Genomic DNA, 27,224 nt, shown 5'->3' with positions numbered 1-27,224 from the left:
AGAATATTTTATGGCAAATATATATATAAAGTGTTGACCAAAAAAAGCACTAAAGTTGAATTTAAAAAAGTATGCTGTATAAAGTAAATAATTACATGTATGTCTGCTTTAAACAAGAAAGCAAAACATTGTTCAGATTTTCCCCAAATGTGTAGGTACTCACATGTCTGAAGCATATTGCCTCCACTACTTATTGCACCAATGTATTGAAACTCATGCCAGCAGTATGTTGCCTCCGCGTCTGCACCATACTGCCCCATCTTTTATTTATAAATTGCTGATGTCTTCAACAGCGATGTGCATTGAAGGGATCATGAAACAAATAAATTGAATACAATTACATGAAACAGAAGGTAAATATTGCCCAAAATGAGCTTACAATCTAAGAGCTGTGGGGAACACTTGAATCATAAGGCAGTGGAATAACAACTGGAGCTGGAGCTTGGGAAAGTGTGTTTGACTACTGTAAGACAGAAACATTATCAGTCATAAATATTAAAGCAGCAAAAAGCAGCTGGCAGTTGAGTGCAGCCCCCAGTGGTGCGATATGGTCAGAACAAAGAGAGACAGCAGAAGCTGGAGACTATTACATGAGCTGTAGAAATCTTAAAACAATTAGTTGATGTCAACTATAACCTTTCTTCACCATTCATCTTAACTGAACATTTGTTCAAGAAAAGGCTTTTCTTTTGTGCTGCATGGACATTCTTGTGGATATCTTGTGGTATCACGTTTGCCCCTGGAATTAGTGCCAGTACAGTTGTTCCTCATGTTTGGCGGCATATGCAAGGGGGTAGCCGAGATCACCATAGGAGGAACAGCGATGGCAGCAGCAATAACAGTTGTCAGCAATGACACTTACACTGGTGCAGCTGAACTGAGATGATAGATAGATCTTCCTAATAGCTCGGTCTTTGGCATCATGACAGTCATCAGCCCTATCATGTCATTTCCCACTGCCTTCATACTGCATTGTTTGACATCTAAATATTTGTGAGAAGATAATTATGCAGGATATAGTGCTGATCTAAAGCCACTAACTGCCATCCACATGCCCCATAATACTCATTGACTTAGTGAAGGGACACTGCAACTTACAGAAATGCCTGGTGACCTCTCTTGTCATGTGTGTGGCCATAAGATCTTACATTATCTGGCTGCACTGCCAGAGCACCAGAATATGGACAATTCAGAAGGAAACAGGGACATATTCGGGTTTGGGTCTATAAAAGGGAGTCATGTTAAATAAAGTAACATATGCCTTATAAAATAATACCCATGTAATTTTTTTTTTTTATTGAGAAGATATCATTTACCAGTGCTTGATTATTATGAATAAAATAATTTTGCTATTCCTGAGATTATCTTTCCAGCTATGAAGATTTCTGGATATAAAATACATACAATCCCTTCAAGAGCAGTAGCTACTAAAGGCACCCATCCATGATTCTTCACTTCACCTCTCTCCTTCTGTAAGTCTTCTATCTGTGCCTTGTACATTCTGGCACGATCGTCAAACCCCTGTGACACGTATGCCTGCTGCTCCTAAGTACACAAAAGTTACAAGAAATACATTAAATGGGTGAACATGTGGAAAAATTAACAATAACAGTGAAATGTTGTCTACAAAATTATGTTACGTGGTTTTTAAATAAAATAGTTGTGACTTTTTAAAAACGTATTCTTAAGATCCCTGAAATAATACACAAAATGACATTTATCACCATATATTAAAGTTAGTCTAAGGGATACGCAGTTAGGATGTTCTTAACTCATGACTTCCAATGTGAAGGAACATCACAGTTACACAACACAGTTTAACAAACAGCTGAGGACTAAATACAAAACTCTACATCTGTTACATCTAGACTCTGCATTTTTACATCTCACTGTCTGACTGTTGAGTTTATATTTCTCTACTTATTTATTTGCATTAGTCCATTGTCAGATAGTTCCTGATGTTGAGTTGACCTTACACTAGTGTGCATAGCATAAATTGCCAAATTTGTACAGTGCATGGCCAAAAAGAGGATACACGCATGTGCGTGAGTGCAGACTTGTGTGTCCCTTGAAGCTGGAGAGGAGAAATAGGGGATTTAAGGAGGTGTGCAAATGCAGCCATGGAAAGAAAGGCGTGTGCATGCAAATGCGGGTCATGCAGATCTGCAGAAATACGCTTATACAGCTGTTAGGGGGTGTGTCTTTTGCTTCTCCTTCTTCCACCAAAATATTCCCTCTAATCTCTTCTCTTCGCCTCTCTCAGTGGACCGGCTCTTGAACTCACTCTACTTATTTCTTAAACACTTCTTTCCCTATCTTTGACCATCACCCGATCACCTGCAAGCTCTTTTCCAACTTTGAACTCTACCAAGCCTCCTCATATCCACAGAAATCTCAACTTTATTGCTTTCAGTGTTCTTGTCTCTGGATCCAACTCCTCTCCACTTTTCAATCAGCTGGAGTATCACAAGGATCGGTGCTAGGCCCTCTACACTTCGTCAAATGATGGCCAAATTTATACCCCCGGGGTCAATCACTATCTGTGTTGACTTGCATTAATAAACTCTAATCCCCACGTATTACCTGCTCCCATTCCCAGTTACAGGAATTGTTTTTCTGTGCTGCATCCAATCTGTGGAATTCTATCGCTCGTACTAGACAACCTTCCCCTGACTTCCAAATGTTCATCCATATTCTGTAAGCCCACCTAATATATCCAATTACCACTACTCTACACAGTTCACTCAAAAGTACATGTATTCTTTTTCTACATTCAAAAGCCCCCTGACCCATGACCTAGCCACACTATGCACTTTTCCTATTACTATCTGGCTGAACCAATGTCCAAGAATTGGCACTTAACCTCATGTAACATATTCCTATTTTCCTATAGATGGTAAGCTTGCAAATAGAGCCCTGTTACCTCGTTGTCTGTTTTATAATACCCAGGAATAATAATAATAATAATAATAATAATAATAATAATAATACCAATAATAATATTAATACCTTTCAGGCCCTAGGGTAAGACAACAGAAATTTGAATAGGCATGATATCAATGATAAATTATCAGAATCTACCAAAGAAGCCACAAGCCATGTGGTTTAGACCTCTTTAAAGATTGGTCTTTAACCTAAAGGTTACTCTTTGTCGGTAAAAAAGTTGATGGAAGTGAAGGACCAGACTAAAAGAGGACTGAAATAATTCCCAAAGATGTGCTGTCCTGTACAGATACTTGCTTCCTTCTTTATGCTGTCCCCCTAGCAGCCTGGAACACCCCATAGAACCTCTACAGACAATGGCATTTTATTCCAATGGGATTTTGATCATGAATTTAGCACATTGGCATTTCATGGACAGCAAACAGGTAAATCAACTCTCCACAAACAGACCGCGCTCAGATTCCACTTACAGGAGCTCAGCAAATATTGCTTGGTGGAAATTAGAGAAATAGCATTGACATGTCCCCTGCCTTTATTTACTCCTGCAAAGACTTAAGGTAAATGAAGTATAAATATTATTACTATACAGGTTACAAAGTTCTCATATGAACTTATTAACCGCTAGGAGTTAATCCAGCCATAGGGCAGAATTTTGCACCTTGGCAAAACCATGTTTTGCTGCAGGGGAGCAAATTGAAATTGTGCGGACAGATTAAGACTTGGAGGACACGTCCTAACTTAACTCTAAATCACAGTGTAATAATATGCCCAATATTGGTGTGATGCATGTAAAATCAGGTAGTATTTTCTCTGTATGTAAAAAATAGCATCAGAACATGGTTTGTCCAGGTGCATATTTGCTCCCTTTAGCTGATTTGCTCCAGGCTCTGGTAGTCACATAGTGTCTGGTAGTGACATAGACCGATTATCAATTCACTCACTAACAGAAGAAGGTGAAGAAAATAAACAGATACTAAATGCAATTTGCAGTCTATTACAGTACTTACCCTCTTCTTCTGCAGAATGACAGACGTGAGTTTATCATCCATCATACGTCTCTCGGCAGAAGTCTTCTCCAGCAGCTGTTTAGTGTTTTCCTCAATGGTTCTTATGTGATCTGTTAACTTTTCATTTTTATTTAATGATTCAAGATCCTCAATTTTCTTCTTCATTTCATCTTTTTCTTTTCTCACTTTATTTTCTAATATTAAAAAAAAAAAAAAATAATGACTTGTAGTTGTCATGTCTCATATTAGTTATACAGAATGCTACATTGCAGCTAATATTGTGCAATTAGGCAATATTACTGTATGCATGTCACCTACAATGAGTGAGAAGCTCAGTACTAATACTATTAAAAACAGTTGTTATAATCATTATCTGGCACTTTAGTAAATGTGGTTGGACAAAAGCTATTGACCTGTGTATGTGATCAACGACTGACCACTAATACACCCCAGTGTAGACCCTAAGTAACCTGGGGCCTGATTCATTAAGGATCTTAACTTGAGAAACCTCTTATTTCAGTCTCCTGGACAAAACCATGTTACAATGCAAGGGGTGCAAATTAGTATTCTGTTTTGCACATAAGTTAAATACTGACTGTTTTTTCATGTAGCACACACATACTTAATAGCTTATTTGTACACTGAAATTTAAAGTTGATATTTGTGTGCTCCATGAAAAAACAGTCAGTATTTAACTTATGTGCAAAACAGAATACTAATTTGCACCCCTTGCATTGTAACATGGTTTTGTCCAGGAGACTGAAATAAGAAGTTTCTCAAGTTAAGATCCTTAATGAATCAGGCCCCATGTCTTTAAGTGCTGAATAGCTGAAATTAATCCAAGTTGACCACTCATGTGTGTGGTCACATTGAACAGTCATGGCTGCATTGTCTAATTTGTAGCTGAATATTAAATCTTCTGAAGTGATGTCATCTAAATGAACTTCCTAATGTAAGACAATGTTTACCAAACCTAGATAACTTCCATGACAAACAGTCTGTTGTTACAAAGGGGTAAAGAGTGTACAGGTCATACTACATACATGTGAGAGAGGACCAGTGATGTTGGCATCTGTAACATGCTTGAAGATGATGGCGTTCCCAAATTGATTGCATTTAAAATGTTCCTCTGTTTAGTCACAGTTTGGATTTAATCTTCATGGACAAGACTAAGTCTAACTCATACTTACCAACCTTCTGTTCTTCAAATCCGGGAGCCTGCAGAGGAGGTGGGCATAACGGGGGGCAGGTCTCCAAAATGCACGTCATGACGTGATGATGCAAAACGCGTCATTTGACAGCGGGGCGGGGCCAAACACCGCGATTCACTGGGAATCGCGGAGTTTGGGATTTAATTCTGCCCACTTCACTAGGAAGTGGGCAGAATAATCCAGATGCGGGAGATTGCCACACTCCCTCGGGAGTCCGGTAGACTCTCGCAAAATGCGGGAGTCTCCCGGACATTCCGAGAGAGTTGACAAGTATGGTCTAACTCTAAGTCTTTTGATATTAATCTCATCCATGAGTCTGGTAAGCCCCAACCCATTTATTTTACGACATGTAAGTGTAAACAATGAGAGATTAGAGAGTGTGATCTGACCTCTTTAGTCACCTTTATGAGTTGGTACCATATCTTAGTCTGTATATTACACAGTCCTTGTCACTGCAAAGAAATGTAACTCGATGAGACTCGTTAGACGTCCTTCTATTTCTGCTATTATATCTGCCCGAGCTCATATCTCCATTGTAGTCAGTGACTGGTACTTTATTTCCTTATACTCGCACAGGAAACTCACTATAGCCGCCAACAATGACAATATCACATGGTAAAGGCTGCGTGACTTATTTCTATGGGTTTACTAAATGTTTATAGCTAATACGATAAATAGAAACTATAACTGTATATTTCCCTTTCAACAATTCATGTTCTTAAAGATTTAGATTGATTATGTTATTATATGTTTTTAATGTAAATTTAAGATAACCAATTCATTTTCTTTTTGCAGACAGCATGCATACACACATTGGAAAGTCCCATCTCATAGATAGATTATATAATGTCTTATGCTAAATGGACATCAAACACGGATCTGTAAGCCATGATCACGGACCTTCCTCTTTCTTCTGCAGTTCAGTCAATGTCTTGTCATTCATCATAATAGTAATCCCAATTGTTTCTTTTGATTTTCGAAATTCCTGAAGAATTTCTTCAGCCTATAACATGTCAGGACCAGATGAAAAAAATGGAATGTGACAGGAAAAACAGATCAGATCTTCCGCAGAGATGTATATTTAAATCATACAGAAGGGTAAATTTATCAAAAATTCTAAAAAGGAAATGCAGAGGTGCTGTAACCAATCAGATCCTACCTATAATGAATCTAGTACATTCTGTAAAATGATAGCAAGCATCTCATTGGTTGCTAAGGACAACGCCTTCTTCTTTCCTTTGTAGAAGGTTTGATAAATCTACTGCAGAGTATTTTTTTAAGGGGCATGAAAACAGTTTTTGAGAATTTGTTACTTTTAGTCTTTTTTAATTTATTTCTAAAGTTTGTTTAGATTTTTAAAACTATGCAATCGTCAAATGTAACATCACATGTAATGTTTACATGTAAGATCAATGTTTTCCATACAGCGCATTTTTAGCCATTAGCAAAAATATCTTTAATTGTTCACTGTCAGCGTCTGTGTTTCTATATAAATCATTCCCACTTCCCAATTCACAGACTTTGATCAATAAAAATAAACTGCCCTTTTAGCAGTTATGCTTTAATACTGTTTGGCAATTGTGCTTTAACTGTTCCATATAGATGTAGCACACTGCGCTGTCCCCTTGGACTAATTTGTCCTGCTCCAATAGGGTCTGATTCATTAAGGAGAGCGAAGCAGAAAAAAGAGTCAATTTGCTCCTGGACAAACCATGTTACAATGCTTTTTCATGTAGGACACACATACTTGATAGCTTTATTTTCCCAATGAAACTTTAAATATGTCCTGACATTTTAAATTTACCACCCCCCCCTTCCAATCTAACATAGTTTTGCCAAGGTGAAAAATTGACTACTTTTTTTTGCTTTGCTTTCTTTAATGAATCAGTCCCTTAGCATTTATCCTGTGGCTGAATATGGAAATTAAGTCACATTAGGGAATAAGTGACATTCCGTAAACATAAGTCGGAGCACAAACTGGGTGTAGTATGGGTGTTTAAAAAGAGTACGCAAACTTTGCGTAGTTCCACCCATATTCAAACCCAAACATTTCATAAAATACGTTATGATTTCAATAGGGGTGAATATATTCTCTGTAAAAATGTACTTTCCATAAACACAGATACACATACAGGCTGAAGTCATTTCTAGGAGTAGACATTAAAAAAACAACTTCTAACACTATAATAATAAACCAACTAAAAAAAAAAATGAATAGATTTAACTTATAATTTTTTTTCAATATCTTTTAAATGAATCTCTTATTTTAAAATAAGTAAATAAATAAATGAATAACTCCTCAATATGTACATGGCATACAATGCATATTGAAAATAAATCTTCAATGCTCTGTACAAACTACTGAGACGCATGCACCGTTACTGTACATGGTCTATGCCTTTCAAGTTGTAAGAGGTTACAAGTGTTAAATGCGTGCGGGTATGAATTCCATGCAATTGTCTGCAGGTGCTTAAGTTTGGATTCTGGACATGCTCAGTGCGAAATCGCTCAACATATGCTACACAAATGTTGTACGTCCAGACTTGAATCAGACATTGTATATGAATCGTATTTATTTATTTTTAATGGACAATACTGGACAATGTCAACACTTCTCTCTGCCAATTTCCCCACCTCCCCATCAGGGACCCGGAGTTATTTTCAATTTGTTTGGTTACAGTCATTTTCCTTTAAACAACCATGTTTTATCTATTAAATAAAATGACTGAATGACTGCTGAAATCGATAGACTCCTAAACCATGTATCATTTGGTCCCGTCCCAAATTGGTGGGTTCAGACTCTGACACACAACTCAGTGAGACAGGAGAGTATAGTGAGCTAACTTTGTAAAACCAGGAATATATTTTCTTACATTGGGAAAATGCTTTAAATTGTTCAACTGATCTCATATATATTTTTAGAATTGAATGGTAGATCCCTTTAAGCTGAAATCACTGCCAGCCATCATGTGTGTAATTTCAGCTATTCTACATTGCCAAGTATGTGGTTTTAAAAGAATTTGTCAAAAGTCCTGATGTGCTAAACAGATAAAAAATACACCATGATAAATTAAAAGAGTCATTGTCAAAATCCTTAAAATTATAGACTTTCATAAATACATCTCTTTGTCATTATAGTAAAATAAGATCTACACCAACCTGTGTGCCTTTTTTAGGTTCCCTATTGTATTTGTCTTCTAGGAGCTTCATATCCTCCTTAAACTTCTGGTACCCACCAGGCGTGGAGTACACACCTTCCTTCAAAGCATTCTCCAATACTTCAGATTGTTTTCTAATCAGCTCCTCACAATACCCGCGAGACGTCAAATCGTTCATCTTGAAAAATTCACTTTTTTTCTCCTCTATTTTGATCTGTAGAAAAATCAATCATCCTCAGCGTTTACTTACAGAATTTATAGCACCTTACGACCAGCCATACACAAACAGAGCATAATGCAAATAAATATTGGAGCAGGAGAACAAACGATATCATAAGACATATCTTAGAACAGAAAGAAAACTTTACAAGAGTACAAGGGAGTGAGGACAGGAGACGAGAGGTAGAGAGAGCCATGGTCATAAGAGCTAACATTCTAGAGGGGTGAAGCAACAAATGTAGATGATATGGGAGGTGGGATACAAGTGGAATGGGCAGTTGTAGTGTAAGGATTGGGTTGTCTTAGGAAATGGCATAGTGGTGAAGCATGAAGAGATGAGATTTGAGCAAGTGCTTTAAAGGTTTAATGTTTGGCCTGGTCAGGCAGAGCAGGGAGTTTCAAATGTGGGTATCAGCACAGGGGACGTCCTGCAGTTGGGGCTGAGGAGATAGGAGTGGAGGCGAGGCAAAAATCATCGGCAGAATGGAGTTTGCATGTCAGTGAAATTTCTTGACAAGGGCGAAGACATTAAAAAGGACTTTATAGGTGAGGGTCAGCAGCTTGAATTGTATTCTGGTTTGAATGGGCAGCCAAAGGAGGGCTTTGCAGAAAGGCACGGTAGAAGAACGTCGGGAGAGAAAGATCAGATGTGATGCGGCATTCAAGATAGACTGCATGCAGGACAAATGTTTGACAAGTAGGCCAGAGTGGAGGAGATCACAATAATCAAGGTGGGAATGACAAGAGCATGAACAATGATCTTGGTGACAGTCAATAACAAGAAAGGGCTAACCTTGGATATGTTGCAAAGTGAAGACAACAGAATTGCGGATGCGGGGAGTGAAGTTGAGGGCAGTAAATGATGAATCCCTAGACAGAATTCATGACTAACAGGGGTGTGGGTCTTGTTATCAACTTTGATAGAAGTGGGAGGAGGGGAAGTAACAATGGGTGGTGGAAAGATGACAAGTCATGTAATGATGTTAGATCATACAACGTTCACATTCCAAAATGAAATGGTTAAAGTAAAACTGATGAAAAATAAAAAAAGATTATTAATATTCCTCCGCCCAAGAGGTTGGGAGTAGCTCATCCGTGCGGCTGCCAATAATGTTTAAAGTAAACAGACTGCACTGGATGCTGTCAATGCAGATGATTGGACATGCTGAGCGAGTTGTGAAGGTAAAGCCCAGTCCAGCCTGTTTAGATTCACATTTCTCCAAACTATTATGACTGAGGAAGCAACTATACCAACAGCAGTGGGGTGAGTAGCTGCCAATTCACATGCATCTCGGCATCGAACAGCACAGTTTAATTTGTTCTGGTGAAGATGGTGCATTAAAATAGATTTTATTTGCTTGCAGTCCTCCTTTAAGCCCACTTGTTTTCAAATTGTTTTTTTTCTAATTCTCTCTTAACCAATTAAAAAACAGAGGGTTTTAACCTCATTGTGACTACACCAAATTTTGGACTTTGCAGGTCATTGATTCATCTTCAGCTATTTATATAGCGCAACTATTTCCGCAGCACTGTACAGAGAACTCATTCACATCAGTCCCTGCCCCATTGGAGCTTACAGTCTAAAATTCCCTAACATACACACACACAGACCAAGGTAAATTTAATAGCAGCCAATTACCCTACTAGTATGTTTTTGGAGTGTGGGCGGAAACCGGAGCACCCAGAGGAAACCCACGCAAACATGGGGAGAACATATAAACTCCACATAGATAAGGCCATAAAATAAATTTATTATGATGTCATTAATGTCTACTGTACATAACATGCAATTTTACAGTTGCTTTTAATTGCAGACACATGTTCTAGAATGCATAAATAGCCATCATCTCTAGCAATCAGCACTTACACCAGACGTGTAGCTAGTGCAAGTGATACTGTCACGATCAGCCTGCAGCTTACTGCTTTGCCTGGCAGCTCCTAACCTGGACTATCAGACTTTTACTATTTGTGTTCATTTTGTGTGTTAGCAGCAGTACCTCTGTTCACCAGAGGTGCTGCTATTGTGCCTGTTCCTATTTCCTTAGGAGTTAACACTGCCTCACTCATTATCCCATGCACCTGGGTGTGTTCCATATATACCTGTCACTCCCAGCACACATGGCTGGTTATTGTTGTCATATCCTGTTGTTACACCCTGTGGATGCTTCCTCCTGCTTTGCTTCTGTGTTCATGCTGCCTGGATCTCTCCATATTACCACTTACCTTCATCAGTCATCTACCCGGTATTTATGTACTGTCACGATCTGCCTGCAGCATACTGCTTTGCCTGGCAGCTCCTAACCTGGACTATCAGACTTTACTATTTGTGTTCATTTTGTGTGTTAGCAGCAGTACCTCTGCTCACCAGAGGTGCTGCTATTGTGCCTGTTCCTAGTTCCTTAGGAGTTAACACTGCCTCACTCATTATCCCATGCACCTGGGTGTGTTCCATATATACCTGTCACTCCCAGCAAACAGGGCTGGTTATACTGTCACGGTTCAAATACAAGTACAGCTCAGGAGCCAGGAATGAAGTGAAAGCACACAAAGTTTATTGCTGAACACACAGGAACATGCAGGAATAAATACCGGGTAGATGACTGATGAAGGTAAGTGGTAATATGGAGAGATCCAGGCAGCATGAACACAGTAGCAAAGCAGGAGGAAGCATTCACAGGGTGTAACAACAGGATATGACAACAATAACCAGCCATGTGTGCTGGGAGTGACAGGTATATATGGAACACACCCAGGTGCATGGGATAATGAGTGAGGCAGTGTTAACTCCTAAGGAACTAAGAACAGGCACAATAGCAGCAACTCTGGTGAGCAGAGGTACTGCTGCTAACACACAAAATGAACACAAATAGTAAAGTCTGATAGTCCAGGTTAGGAGCTGCCAGGCAAAGCAGTTTGCTGCAGGCAGATCGTGACAGATACAATATAAAAATACCTACCTTACAGATGCACAACGCTTGTATCGGACACTGCTGCGTGTGGTCAATCTTGGCACGCCCATACTGTATATTGACTACGTGCATACACCCAGCCCCCTCCCTATGCCGACTCTGAAATTGTATGCTGTAGTAAGGGTCCTTTGCCCTCGACGATGAATTAGACATTGCAGCATTCTTTGGCGTATGGTTTATTTCAGGGTGTAAGCAGAGTGATTTTATGCAAACTATGGCATTTATCTGCATTTACGTTGCTTAAAATTCAGGCCCAGAGACTCCAGTCGGAAATAAATCATTGTGGCCAACCATGAGCTGGTTTAGATTACTCTATTAAGGATATTTTTAGAAAAACGACTCACCATAAAATCTTTCTGGAACACCTGATCATTGTCCTTGAAGGCTATTTTCAGGAATATCTGAAGAGCTTCATTCTCACATTGTCTACTGAGCTCTATAAACTGATTGAGTGTCTCAGTAAGGAACACAACACAGTCCTTCATCTTGGTTTCATAGTATTGTATTGCGTCCCGTACAGCTGCCTTGTTTTGTGCCTCAGATATATTTACGATCACATCCGCCATACAGGCGACATTAGAGGAGCTAATAGCATCTGTGTACATATGTGCCAGATCCCCAAGTACTGTAAATGGAAAGTAAATGTATGTGATATTAACCCTTTGTCCACAACCAGAAAGAAAGTCACAGATGACCTCTGTTATAAGTATTTTTGCAATCATGCAGCTTCTGGACACCAAACATATACGTACTTTATAGGTTAAATAAACACACTAAGCAAAGACATTAGGACCATTATAAAGAATTAGTTATTTTGAAAGCAACATGTATTTATACATACTACATGCAGCCTATATTGCAATACTCTAATAATAAACACTTATAGATTTAAAAGGAAATATTCTCACTTTTTCCAGTGACCAGACGTATATCATCAATATATTTAACATCAGCCTTCTCATAGATGTAGTCACAGAATGTCTTTGTCTGCTCTATAAATGTAGGATTGAGTTGTTCCTCAGATACCTCATCCATCCTCTGGAGAAAATCTTTATTCCCCGTAGGAAAATCAAACACAAAACATTTGCGAGAACTGAAATACATCCGGATGCAGTCTCGGCACGCGTTGCGCTCTTGTATCTTCCTTGTGTTCTCAGCTTTTAAGGACAGAAAACACAATTAATTAATCAATCAAAGTTGTAATTTGTCTATGATAAGACAAACCTGCTCTTGCTGATTCTATCCACATATTACCACTACAGCTTAGTACATGTATAATGCTTCTCTGATCTAAGTTACAGTGATATAGAAGTCACTGGGGGTCATGTAAGATGAGTGGTGCAGCACATGCTGTTTCTACCTCTGTGTCCAAACTTAACTTGGGGTTTGCCAGTAAAGTCAGCTATTTACTTATCTATACACTTTAGAAATGGGTTATAGATATTCTGTATCCTATAGATATTAGGAATACGGAGCTCTGCGTTGATGTGTTCTATAGATCAACTAAAAGGACATTATGTTGGCACTGATGCAAATGACTGCAGTGAATATTCAGAAGATACCAAAACACCAAATTGTTTGCATTGTTTAAACTCTTAGAGAGATTAATAAATATTGACCACAGATAAGTAGACAAATATGACCTAACCATACATACATTGAGTTGTAGGCTTGGGTTAAATTAAAAATAAAATATATAAGAACACTCAAAAATTATAACACTTTTACAAATAGTGCACAGCTAATATACACTTATCACAAATGTCTTTACAGTCTTCCTGTACATAAGTTATTATGTGTAGTTTCAGACCTGCAGCCTTGTGACAATGATAAACCCCACCACCACTATTACTTCCCAAATTTAAGTCACACAATTTACAATAAAGGAAAAAGACTAATTTTCATTAAATGTTTGTTAGTTTCAAACATTGTTATAAGTGTAATAAAACTTTATCCACCATGCACCACCTTTTACCAATGTGTCCCACTTCTTACATTCCTGCAGCTTTAGAGCATTCTCCAGGTATTCGTCCTCCGTAATCTCTTTCCCGTTTAGCTCCAGTTTTAAAGTGATGTCTCTCACCACCCAGATGAACATGGGAAAGTGTCTGGATAATTCAGCCTCCTCATCATCATTGTTTTTAGTTTTCACTTTGATTAGTTCAGATATTTCCCCCACAAAACTAGTGAATTTAAGAAAGGATTTATAATTCAGATTTATAGACTACAAAAACGGTTATATCATCATCATCATCAATTTTTATACCGCCAACATATTCCGTAGCTCTTTACAATTGGGGACAAACATAGTAAACTAATAAACAAACTGGGTAAAATGGACAAAGAGGTGAGAAGGCCCTGCTTGCAAGCTTACAATCTATGGGACAATGGGAGTTTGACAGATTAGGTTAAGTCTTCATTTTGCATTTCGGCCCAGCCAGACTACAAAGGTAAAAGTGACTCATAAGCTAAATGATCCTGTCACACAACAATGTTGGTCAAGGGTTAGTTGTCTTGTGTGAAATTGTGTAACCAGTGGTAATAGGGTAATGTAGTGAGGTTAAGAGGGTGGTTGAGGAATATTATAATCTTGTCTAAAGAGGTGGGTTTTCAGAGAGTGCTTGAAAGTTTGTAGACCAGAGGAGAGTCTTATTGTGCGATGAAGAGAATTCCATAGAGTGGGTGCAGCCCGAGAAAAGTCCTGTAACTGGAAATGGGAGGATGTAATGAGGGTGGATGAGAGACGCAGATCTTGTGCAGAAGGGAGTTGGCGAGTTGGGAGACAAGAGAGGAGATGTATGTTGGTGCAGCTTTGTTGATGGCCTTGTAGGTTAGTAAAAGTATTTTATATTGGATTCGGTAGAAAACAGGCAACCAGTGTAGAGATATACAGAGTGATTCAACAGAGGAATAACGGTTTGCAAGGAAAATCAATCTTGCCGCAGCATGCAAAATAGATTGTAGGGGTTTGAGTCTGTTTTGGGGAAGACCAGTAAGGAGGGAATTGCAATAGTCAGTGCGGAAGATGATAAGTGCATGAATTAAGGTTTTTGCAGTGTCTTGCGTGAGATATGTGTGATTCCTGGAAATGTTCTTTAGATGTATGTAACGTGATTTAGATATAGAGTCAATGTGGGGAACAAAGGATAGGTGTGAGTCAAGGATTACACCTAGGCAGCGAGCTTGTGGGGTGGGAATTATGGTCATGTGATCAACAGAGATAGAAATGTCAGGTATGCTCTTGTTGGTGGGTGGGAATATTATTAACTCTGTTTTAGAAAGATTAAGTTTGAGTTGGCGAGAGGACATCCAAGATGAAATGGCAGAAAGACAGTCAGTTACACAGGAAAACACAGATGTTTAGAGAAAAGGAGAGGATAGATAAATCTGGGTATCATCCGCATAGAGATGATACTGAAATCCAAAGGAACTTATTAGAGTTCCAAGAGAAGCGGTATAGATAGAGAACAGCAGAGGACCTAGCACTGAGCCTTGTGGTACTCCAACTGCTAAAGGAAGCGGAGCAGAGGTGGCCCCAGAGAAATTAACAGTGAAAGAGCGATTAGAAAGGTAGTATTAGAACCAGGATAGAACAGTGTCTTGAAGACCTAGGAATTGCAGTGTTTGTATGAGAAGGGAGTGGTCAACGGTGTCAAATGCAACCGAGAGATCCAGGAGATTTATCAGAGAGTGTTGGCGTTTAGTTTTAGCAGTGATCAGATCATTGACAATCTTAGTCAACGCAGTCTCTGTGGAGTGTTGAGAGTGAAAGCCAGAATGAAGAGGATCCAACAGGTGTAGGCAAGTCTCTCTAGAAGCTGGGAGGGGCACGGGAGCTGAGAGATGGGACTGTAATTTGAGAGAGAGTTTGGGTCGGAATTTTGTTTTTTTGGAATAGGAGTAATCACTGCATGCTTGTATAGTGATGGAAAGATGCCAGTAGAGAGCGAGAGATTACAGATTTTAGTTAGAGGTGAAATGAGCACAGGAGACAGGGATCTGCCAATTTGCGAGGGAATAGGATCAAGAGGACAGGAGGTAGAGTAGGAAGATAAGAAGAGAGTAGAAATTTCCTCTTCATTTGTGGGGTCAAATGAAGAGAGGGTGTCAGAGGGTAGTGGGAAGGAATTGAGCTGATTGCTTGTCAAGGAAGAGGATACCATTTCTAGTCTGATCTTATCAATCTTGTCCTTGAAGTAGGAAGCAAGATCCTGGGCATTGATAGTAGACTGAGGATTTGGGGTGGGAGGATTGAGTAGAGGTTTAAATGTGTTAAAAAGGTGTTTGAGGTTAGAAGCCTGAGCATAGATAAGATATTGAAAGTATATTTGTTTTGCAGTGTCCAGAGCATTTTTAGGAGCGGTAGATAGAAGTATATGTGAGGAAGTCATTAGAGGTGAAAGATTTACGCCAGTAACGTTCTCCTTTACAGGAAAGTTTTTGAACATTTTGCGTTGCTGTAGTGTGCCACGGCTGACATCGATGTCGACGTGTAGTATGTAGTGTAGCTGGAGCCACTTGATCAAGGGCTGTTGTTAAGGTTTGGTGAAAATGAGGTACTGCCATCTCAGGGGAGGAGAATGTAGGGATAGGTGAGAGAAGGTGTTGGAGAAAGGTGGAAAATTGTCGAAGATTAATAGAATTAAGATTTCTGCGGGTATGAGGAGGCTTGGTAGAGTTAGAAAGTAGAGAGGTTAGAGCAGTGGGGGTTAATGTGTAACTGATAAGGTGATGTTCCAAGAGGGGGAAGGGTGTGTTAAGAAAATTAGAAAGTGAGCATAGTCTAGAGAAAACAAGATCAAGGCAATAGCCATCCTGATGAATAGACAATTTAATCCACTGGGAGAGGTCAAGTGAGGAGGTTAGAGAAAGTAGTTTGGAAGCAGCTTTGGAAAGTGGGTTATCAATGGGGATATTGAAGTCACCCAGGATGAGGGTGGGGATGTCTGAAGATAAGAAGTGAGAAAGCCATGCAGAGAAATCCTCAATAAACTGTTGGTGTGGACCAGGGGTGCGATAGATGACAGCAACACGCATAGAGAACGGGTTAAAAATCCTAACAGCATGTACTTCAAAAGATGTGAACGTGAGTGATGGGACATTTGGTAGAACTATGAACGTGTACTGTGGGGAGAGAAGTAGTCCAACCCCACCTCCTTGTCTGCCTTCAGGTCTGGAGGTGTGGGTGAGATGGAGGCCACCATGTGAAAGTGCTGCAGGTGAGGCAGTGTCTGATTGCATGAGCCATGTTTCTATTATTGCCAGAAGGTTGAGGTTTTTTGAGAGAAAGAGGTCATGTATGGAGGTAAGTTTGTTACAAACAGAGCGTGCATTCCAAAGTGCACATCATGAGACACCTGGTGGCCTTGGAGTGACCTCTCTACATCTAATATGGACACCACAATCATTGTACAATAAAGCATTCATGTCAACATACGTTATAATTTTCTGATTCAACTGTATATACATTCTACCATACAATGTGTATTTCTTGTTCTAGATTTCCTAGTTAGATTGCATCCCTTGCCTTCTCCCAGTTCCTGCCTATTGATAGTATTTTTGTGTTTAAATGGAAGGGAGTAGAGTATACATAGAACTTTAATATTATAATTATGGTGTTTCTGCCTCGTTTTGCTCAATAAAATTGGTGTTGTGTCACATTCTTAGTCCAAGCTACACCAATATAAGTGACCTGAGGTGGAAGCATGGGGGCAAGGTCAGAATGCTGGATTATCCTCTCCCCACAAATAGTAAATAGCCTCAAATCCATTGATGACCTGGGTCTAAAAATATCTCAGCTTGTCAGAGAAGTAGAACAATTTTTATAGATTTATTATTGAATAGGTCATTTAAGGATACCGTAGCTTTTCAATGGCATCCTCATCAATTACTCCTTTGCTGTTATACACGAAGGCGCTGCTCAGCAGGACGGCCAGACAAAATATCTCCATGTCGTTCTTCGTGTCCCCCTGTAATATAATGTGACAATATTTTCCACCATACAGAACAGCAGGTTTAATGAACTGAATAAACCTTATTGTTTTTGTTTCTGGAAGGTGAATGTCGAGTGAATTTACTTATCAAGATTTTGTCTATCTCTTAGTGCATTAGCCAGGAGTATTGGGTGGAGTAGGGTGTTAGGCCTATTTACTTGTTTCTTATTCTCAGAAAGGATACGTGTATGAACTTCCTGTAAGTGTAAGGATAGTTTGAGCTGTCCATGAGGAGAATAGTGTAGCACAGTCCCCATAGTAATTCAGGGTGTCTAAGGTGAGAAGAGCAATGGATGCTGAACAACAATTGTCCTTGTGCAATGTATATATTCCCCATTAATTTGGGAATTCATTGCATCGACTTGCTGGACCACAAGTTAAGGTCTCTTGAATGTTCTACATGGTTTTACTTGTGTGTGATCCAAGCAAGATGCCCCACCCCACTAACTCAAGACTGGTTTGCTGAACACTTATGGAAAAATAATGAACATCTTTCATTTGTAAAACATGAAAAAGGGACAGGATCTCTTGAAAGACAATCATTAAAAATCAGCAGTCCAAATAAGAAGCATCATGAAACACTACAATAAAACACTCAACCTAATTTTAATAAATTGTTGTGAATGAAGAGGCTGTTTCAGTAATTAACTTAGAACATAATCAAATGTAAATAGATAGAAATCATTTCTAAGCTTCTAGAATGGACAGAATTCCAGAGAAACCCCCATCCTGCTTCTCTTTCAAACCTTATTTACCATGTTAGCTAATAGGGAATTAGGCTGTGGTCTTTCCCATATCAATATTCAGAATAGTAGAGACTATATGGCATCCATAGCTTCAAGTAAATTTGCTTGTGGTTCCAGGAACTAAACTTGACGTGTAGAGAATCATAGTCAATAAAGAAAACCCAGTTTCAGCAGACAACTTTCTTGCTCTATACCAATGTTTGTGCCATTAGATAATTATAACATTATAACAACCTATACAGTACACTGTGAAAAGTGGGACATCGAAAAGCGTGTGAAACATTTCAGGTCACATTAATTATGTGCTATTAACTCACCTTCTCCACATCTCCCAGACCTTCTGTGTCCAGCAGAACCAGTGTGTGATTCTCCAATGTGGGATGGGGAAAACACCACATCCAGATGCCCTTGGTCTTAGCTTGGACAGTTGAGCCCAAATCAAACCCTGCCAATACATGAAGATTATATGTAAGAACTCACCAGGACAAACCCCCTGCACATAGACAGATGTTACATTCACACTTCTCACCTCTTTGGGCTCCATACAGCTTGTTCATTAGATAGGACTTCCCTGTACGATACATTCCCACAATTGCCACCACCACCACCGGCTGGTTAATCTTGGATAGGATGGCAATTGCTTCAGCATTTACCTGGAATTTTCCACTTTCAGGGTTTTCAATCAGGCACAAGGGAGCTTCCATGTTCATACCTTGAACAAACCACAACCAGTTTATTTAGATTTGATAAAGTGTGAAAAAGCAGAAAACACATTTGCAACTTGTTATGCTATCAATTTATAGGTTTAAATTTTTTAAAACCTTGATGAGATACGGCACCGAATCACTCAACAGTACAATAACAACAATAATCAGAGATATGACTTATGTACACATGCAAAGTTTCTCATATATATGTCTCTAAGCAGGAAACAGATCGCATCTGATTTTAACTTTGCTTAAAAGTAGCACACATAGGTATTATAAAAAAAAAATTGAAGACTTATAAAGTCTTATAAAATGGGGATTGATACTTAATTATCCCTTTATAGATAATACAATTAGATATGGTTTATTTTGCAACTCACTAGATGAACAACATATATATTGTGACAGAAGCACTGGGGAAGTTGTTAATGGGAGATATATATGCCCCAGGTTACTGTTGTATGTGTTTTAAAACAACAGGGAGAGTGTGTGTACTGAGAGTATGTGTATTTGGTTTCCTAAGAGCGGTCTGGCTTAAGCAAGTTGGTGTAAGGGTCCCTCGGGTTATGAATGGAGAGTGAAGATTGGGCTCTATTCATTAAGTCCATTCCTGGTCTTACAACCTGCTAGTCAATTGCTGGCTAATTAGGAGTTACACCTGTGAGGTGCAAAAAAAATGGCTGTGAGGCTGTCCTCTCAGTCTCTTACTGCCTGGGTAAAAAATCAGAGGCCTGCTGAGAGACAGCGCTAGGCTCATGAGTTCGACTACCAAACAGGGCCTTATGTGTGTGAAGTTTGTATGTTCTCCCAGTGTTGGCAATGAACAATACATCATTATCACACTGATTGCATCTTCCCACTCAGAGGCAGTGGAAAGGAGTGTGGGTAGTGATGAGGTTGGAGATGTAAGGGGGAAGGATTGGTTGAGGGCTTTGTTGTGACATAATCCCACAGATGAGGGAGGACTGCAGCAATTCGCTGTCAGAACATAGGTCAGAAAAGAGGCAAGCATACGCGGAATAAACTTTTATTTTATTGCACGATAAACTATTGTTAACATCAGATGGTTCAGAACATTACCCAGGTGTGTAAAAAGGAAAGAAGTTGTTGTTTCATAGAGCAAAACTTGAAAGCATCTTGTTACACTGTAGACATGGATATTATCTCATTTACTTTATTGGCAGCTTTAGAAAACACATACAGTACAATAGTTACCGCAATAAACATTGCTATAGCAGCTGTACTCCCAGTTATGTTACATTAATCCTTAAAAACGCTTAAAAAACATATATAAAGAGAAAAATAAATAAGGGCTGATAATATTACAGGTGTTAATCTTGCAGTAAATAAATCAAGATTTTCTGTAATAAAAACAATACATTTGTAAAAAAAAATAATAAATATAAAAACCTAATAGCAACAAGTGTAAATCAAATTATAAATACATTATAAAAATTGTGGTGACACTGAATGTTTTCCAATCTATAAAAAAGTTGTTTTATTATGTATCAATACAGTAGATCTCTGGTATCAAATGCATTTTAAATGTAGGTAATCTGAGTGCAATTAATTATCCAGCATCCCTTAATTACTGGTTTTCTATAGCAAGTGTCCATTTTAAAGAAGAAAATCATGGGGAATAAAAACACTCAGAGGGGTTACGCCTCCATCAATCAGTACACAGTCACATATGGCTCTCAATAGATTGATTATTGGCAAAGTTGCTAGAGCTGTAACATTATATATATAAAATATACTGTACTGTATGAATCCTTTATATTCTGATCTGAATAATAGCAACAGTGAACCTTATGATTCAATATTTATCATATAGTACTTTCAAAAAAATTTCCATCATTCAGAAAAACAAAAAGTCTTCTTAGTCTACATCACTAACGCATGTCTCCAATCATAAAAGGTGGCATCTTCAGAGGCTCTCAATGTGGGTGTAATTTTCTTCAGAATATGTACATCCTGAAGAGCCAATCGGCAATCACTATCAGTAAAAACTTCTTATTATTATTACATATAATTATCATTGTCATTTAAATAAAAAGTCAATAAAAGTTGTTAAAGTTATAATAATCTAAATAAACCATTACTGAGAAATGCAGTAATGATGGAATATAATTAGTGACTGGAGCTGTTGCAGTTCTGCTGAATAAGGAAGTGAGGAAAGTGTCACGCTCCCTGTGTGTGTGTGTGTGTGTGTGTGTGTGTGGGGTGGGGGGGGGGGGGCATAATACAGTCAGCTTTCCCTGAGGAGATTAAACAGTCATCACTTCCCCAATTTATGGAAAAATATCCATTTATAGATATTTAAAGTTTCTTGCATTAATGCCAGAAATTAAAAAGAAAGCGTACAAGAGGCAGGTGTGCGTGGCATTGAAGGGATGTTTGTAATATTATAAATTAATATTCACTGATCCCCAAAAAATAATAATACATTATATAACTATCATTTTAAATTTTGAATACCATTGAAACATTGTGTAATAAATATAATAACTAATAATAATAATGCATTTTATTTATAGTTATATAGTATTGTTATTATTACCTCACTAACTAATACTAAAAAAACAAATAATAAAGTATTTTTTGTGATATATAGTGTATATATTTTTTGTGTATGTATATAGATACATAGATAGATAAGTATATAGATATGAGATAGATAGATATATAGATAGATAGAAAAATAGATAATTATATATATGAGATAGATATATACTATCCCTATGAAACCTATAAATAAAAAAGATATATTACTGAAAATGACTATGGAATTTGGCAATAGTGGGATTTCTTATAATTGAAACATAATTACTGGAACATCTCATCATGCTATAACTTGGCTCTTGCTATTGAACTCATTTGCATATTGTATACATTATCCACTGTTAATTTATAACTATATGAAAAAGATAAGCTGTCTTACTATATCATTGAATCAGACAGGTTATATCCTTTCACTTTCCCTTTTACACGCTGATTTATGGGTCAACAAGAAGGCATTCTTATAGCCTATTAAATGCTAAAAGTCCAAATATACAATGTAAACAACTGGACCCTGTGTATACGTGCTTTATTAGACAAGTCTACTGTTTGCAAGAAAAAATTCATGTTGCATTCTGCATGCAGAGGTGATATTACTCAGTAAAATACTTTAGAGTTCTATGTCAGAGCGTGTTTAGTATGAACTGGGAACACAATTATAATGTTCTGTTAAAAGAGACAATCAGTAAAAGGTTTTTCAATGCATTTAACAGGCATTGTTTAATGCACATACATGCAAGGTATTAAAGACACCAGTTATACAATGTATCTGTGACATCCTAATAGTATTTACATCAAATCACAATTACATTCAAGCAGGGATTTTCATTTGAAGAGAAATGTTGGTATTGCACGGTGAGATGTTTATAGAATGTTACCTGTTCTTCACCATCTATTTCCCGAGCTATCTCAGAAGTTTCGTTCTCAGCAGCCAGTGACAGTTATGTTATAATAACAGCCAGAGTGTGAGAGAGATACTGACACAGTCTGAGGGTTAAATTTCTTTATGACCACACCTATATCTGGTAATGTTTAACTTCCTGCTGTAAGGAACAAATACACATTATTGTTCTCTATAAACTGCATAGTGCTGATGTTTCTTTTTCATTACACCAAAGCCCATTTCATTTGTTAAGACTTATTACTGTAAGTAATTAAATAAAACACTGACACCCGTAAATTTTGGTAATAAAGGTCACAGTTTATTAAATCAAGACATGGTGGCGGAGAAGGCAAACTACGTGTCATCCGGCACTAACTACTGGTCCTAGGAAATAATCCTTTACGATTGGCTGGTGCTAAATCTGGTGTCATATTAACTACACCCCTTCTGCACTCACAATGATGAGCCCACACAAAACAGGACAAAGGATCCCCCACACGGAAGGAACATGAGTCAGGTTACTTCAAAAGGGGCAGTTACCTGCGGCCAATCAGCGGAAGCACCGTATGAATTAGCCGCTGACTGCAAATGCCTTCACGCCCAACTGTGCCTGCTCTGTATGGAGGGAGAAAAAATCATTAAACCTAAACAGACCAATGCAGGGGCAAACGCAGGATTCGACGAGGGGGGTTTCCACGCCACGATACCAGAGGGCGTGACCAGCATGTGTAGGGGCGTGGCTACAAACACACATTGGGTCAAACACACAGACATGTAAATTGTCCCATACACAGACACGCACAGACTCACATATACACAAATACGTAGACATGTAAACTGCCACATACACAGTTAAGCACAGACACAAGCATACACAAACACACACAGGATCAAACACACAGACATGTAAACTGTCATATAAACAGATAATCACAGATAAACACAGACAGGATCAAACACAGACATGTAAGCTGTCATATACACAGACAAACACAGACTGACACACATACACAAACACACACAGGATCAAACACAGATATGTAAACTGCCATATACACAGATAAACACAGACTCACACAAACACAGATATGTAAACTGCCATATACACAGACTCACACATACACAAACACACACACACAGGATCAAACACACAGACATGTAAGCTGTCATATATTATACACACACACACATTCTTACCTTCTTCTGCTGCCTCCTGCATTACACCCATGCTGGCTGTGTGGGAGAAAGGGGCAGGGCCACACTGCCGGCAGAGAGCTGAGCTCACACAGCAGGGGACTGACTGGGAGACGATCCTCCCAAGCTACAAGCAGGAGAGGGGCCACTGTAATCATACAGCACCCAGGTAGGACAGGGGTTTGTGGGGACTAGGAAACCCCCCTGGGTGCGCCCCTGCAATGTAAAATAGCACAGATACAGATGAAGGGAGGGAGGGTGGGATTTCCTGCAGCAAGAAAGAGGTCCAGCAATCACTGGGAGGAGAATATATAGAGAAACTGAAGCTCCTCCCATGGATATTATTGGCTGGAAAATACACTGGAACTGAGACAGAAAAAAGTGACAGCAAGAATGGAATGTGGGGGATGGGATGTAATATTAAATTCTGTAACTGATGATGGTGATACACAGGAAGGTTCTTTTCTTATAGTAGCAGAAGTATTTGGTGTAAGCCTACAGTCACAACGCTTCTTATTTAGGTTTAGAGTGCAGCTGGGCAACTGTTATATTTAGAAAAACTGTCACACAGAAGTAATGCGCTTACGTGGGCTCACACTGAGTTACGCGTACAACCGCTTGATAAGCGTAAAATACACATATTTGAACTGGGAATGCTAAAAAATGGATATACCTATATCTGTAAGCAGATCTGACATCTTTGCCTACTTACACTTGGACAGTCGGAATGGAGGATGAAATGTAGACCATGTAGACCAAATACAGCAATTGTAAACTGAGCTGGAGGAGTCTGAGTGCTGGTGTGAATACACACTGATAATGGTGACGCACATCCAATGCTTACATAGCTGTCATGGCTTTAGTGATCCACTGTGCAACAGGATCCTGGCTGTCCTACTTGGTTCTTCTTGCAAACACTTTCTTCACAGACAATTGTTGTTTAAGACTATGCTTACTCTTCTTGGTCCCCTTCTGTATAGAAGTATCACCCCCAGCAGCAGATGCCTCTTGGGAATCATGAATTGGAAAACCTTTAATGAAAGAGGGCATCATCATAGACACTGATGCTACAAGATGTGAAGAAGAGGTCATCAAACTGACAGCAGCATCATTAAACATTTAGACAAGTAGAAAGACAAAAGTGGACTATACCCATAATAAAAAACTTGAAAGACTACGCACACAATACATTTTGAATGGTAGAGGGCATCCATCGTAGACATTGATGCTGCAAGCACTGAAGAAGAGGTCATTCAATTGAGAGCAACATAAATAGACATTTACATAGACAAATGTGGGATTTAACCATAATAAGACACTTGAAAGACTACGCACACAATAGAATTTTACCGGTATAGGGCATCCATTCCATCTATGACAGTGAAGTGACAAAACCTGAGTAAGATGCCATTAAACATAAGAAATACAAAGGTGGGCATTACATGTAATAAAAAACTTGAAAGATTACATACACAAAACATTTTCAAGCATGCCTCATGGAAAGTAGAGAGACAGTAAAAAGCAGAGTTCACATAGCAGATGGCTCAAGATGCAATTGATGCAGATGTGGTTACCTAAAATATCTGTCTTGACAATGCAATTGAAATTCCACATTCTGAGAAATTTAGAGGACAGAATTTGGTACTGGCAGAGCATACATGTATAGATGAAGATGTGATGGCTGACGATTTATGCCGTGTGATGACCTTAGAGAACCGTGTAGACTGATGAAGCGTTCTTAGAATTGATTTGGAGAAAGCAAATGCATCAATGGCAGAGTTACAAAATCCTTCTACAACACGATAGAGAGAGCCCTGTGGCGTATGGATCTTTCCTGATATTGAAATTATTGTTATAATCTATCATTATGTGTGTGCAGACATTCAGTTGTGTCTGTAATTTAGTTGGAGAAATGTATCCATCCATGGTAGTCAAAGATAAAAATTGTCAAAGAACAGGCCATGTCACCGATACGCAGATGGCACCAGCTTACTTACATTTACAGATTGCAAAACATCCTTTGAATATAACCCAAAACTGTTTTCTACTTGTATCTTAGAAAAGGGACATTTTTTTCTGACACTAGTACTTTTAGGAGAAGCTGAAGCAGGAGATGTGTTATGTGTGACTTGAGCAGACAGCTTGCTCACAAGGAGCCGTTTCTTTAGAAGTATCACCCCCAGCAGCAACAGCTGTAGTGTACAAGGATGTTATTTGGGGATTGTTGTATTACTGCTGTGTGGTATACCTTTAAGTCGCTAGTTGCATGTGAAGGGTAGTTGTCAGGATTGGTGTGCAAGCAATTATTGGAGTGTAGCTGCAGTTAGGGTAGGGACAATTTAGGTAGGGAAATTTTACTCTGTTTTCAGGCAGCGGTTGGCAGATGAGGACATTGGAAGACCCAACAAGTTAGATAGCCCCCTGGAGTAGCCGGAACAGCAAGATTCACAGTGTTTGACCAGCATATTGTAAGTATAGTAAGGAGTGGGCCATTCCTGGTTGTGAGCTCACCCTGCAGAGCTGTCCCCCTTATATTTCTTCCACCTTCAAAGCAAAATGAGTGCTGCATTTGGATATTCGGGCACCTTTACCCTTTTCCCCATTCGGTGCAGACACTGTCAAAAACAGTGAAGGCACTCCCGGGGAGGACAGGATATCCACGTGGTGCATAAAGTAAGTATTTAGTCTCCTCCCTTTTCATAGGTACCATCCTCAACCCCCTTACAAGAACATGTGAAAATTGATCTGGGGAATGTAGATCCTTAAAACTCCAGCATGAAACCGAAAACAATAGAAAAATTACAATAGTTTACACTGTGTGATTGATCAGTTTGATTTAAACGTTAAAAAGACACTCACCTATTGGTGGTGGTATATGCACTTTGACACAGATGCCTGCCATTGGATGTATGGAGTAACATTGTTGATTACGGTGTCCAGACAATCAAGGATTATTTTATCCTCTGATTTGTCGATTTTCTGGAGGCAGTGTGTCCCCAAAAAGAGAAAGCCCACATAGCAGTCATGTACGCTGTCGAGGTTTGTGCAAAATGCAAGGTTGATGCACTCACCCATGTTAAAAGAATATTGCACTTTGGACATTCATTATACTGATGTCTGTCAGGAGTCTTAAAAATCTTTCTTGAATGAATATTCTCACAATAAAATCTTCTCATATGTGAAAAAAAAAAAAATTAATGGAAAACATATTTATGTATAATTTAGATTTATTTCAGACCGAAAACATTTTAAGCAAAATGGCACAAAAAACGCAGTAAGAACAAAGTCATTAAAATCAATCAAAAAATATTTATTAAAATATTTAATTTCATGATAAAAAAATAGAAAAAAAATGTAATGTATTTTTATTAATGATTATATTTTTACAGGTGTAAATTTATTTAATATATACACATGCATTGTGCATATGCTGCAGTGTGTTCTCTCTGCCTAAATATGGCAAGTGTCATATAGGTAGAGCGTACCTTTATAGCTTGATGAAACCTCTCCCCATGCTCCTTACTGAAATCCCCAAGATTATCCTGAAATCTGTGTAAGATCAATATCTGCTTTATCATTTTCAACAGTACACAAATAAAAAAGATTCCTTCCACAGCTAGATACTTAATGTACAA

The 27,224-nt window shown here is 38.6% G+C and overlaps 1 protein-coding gene across 1 annotated transcript; it reads right to left on the bottom strand.

Moving 5' to 3' along the window:
• On the bottom strand, positions 1-22,489 carry LOC142097162 (guanylate-binding protein 6-like). Its single transcript, XM_075178783.1, has 11 exons — positions 22,391-22,489; positions 18,776-18,958; positions 18,564-18,691; positions 17,367-17,476; positions 13,503-13,690; positions 12,416-12,664; positions 11,852-12,132; positions 8,321-8,533; positions 6,062-6,164; positions 3,951-4,144; positions 1-1,545 (listed from the first exon to the last, which is right to left on the bottom strand). The coding sequence occupies exons 2-11, from the start codon at positions 18,954-18,956 to the stop codon at positions 1,330-1,332; spliced, it is 1,863 nt and encodes a 620-aa protein (XP_075034884.1). The 5' UTR covers positions 18,957-18,958; positions 22,391-22,489; the 3' UTR covers positions 1-1,329.
• Positions 22,490-27,224: the final 4,735 nt, after the last annotated feature.

This window comes from Mixophyes fleayi, chromosome 7 (genome assembly GCF_038048845.1).
Source record: "Mixophyes fleayi isolate aMixFle1 chromosome 7, aMixFle1.hap1, whole genome shotgun sequence".
Taxonomy (NCBI): Eukaryota; Metazoa; Chordata; class Amphibia; order Anura; family Limnodynastidae; genus Mixophyes; species Mixophyes fleayi.
Note: the sequence above shows the minus strand (reverse complement) of the source record. Positions and strands in the feature narration are given on the sequence as shown.

What these genes read in the sequence shown, in the direction of transcription:
- LOC142097162 (XM_075178783.1), bottom strand. Translation starts at nt 18,956, where the DNA reads ATGAACATGGAAGCTCCCTTGTGCCTGATTGAAAACCCTGAAAGTGGA. An exon ending in GATGCCATTGAAAAGCTACG is followed by an intron (nt 13,691 to 17,366) that starts GTATCCTTAAAT and finishes TAAATTCACTAG; the next exon opens with TTTTGTGGGGGAAATATCTG. An exon ending in TGTTCCAGAAAGATTTTATG is followed by an intron (nt 8,534 to 11,851) that starts GTGAGTCGTTTT and finishes ATTTTTCTACAG; the next exon opens with ATCAAAATAGAGGAGAAAAA.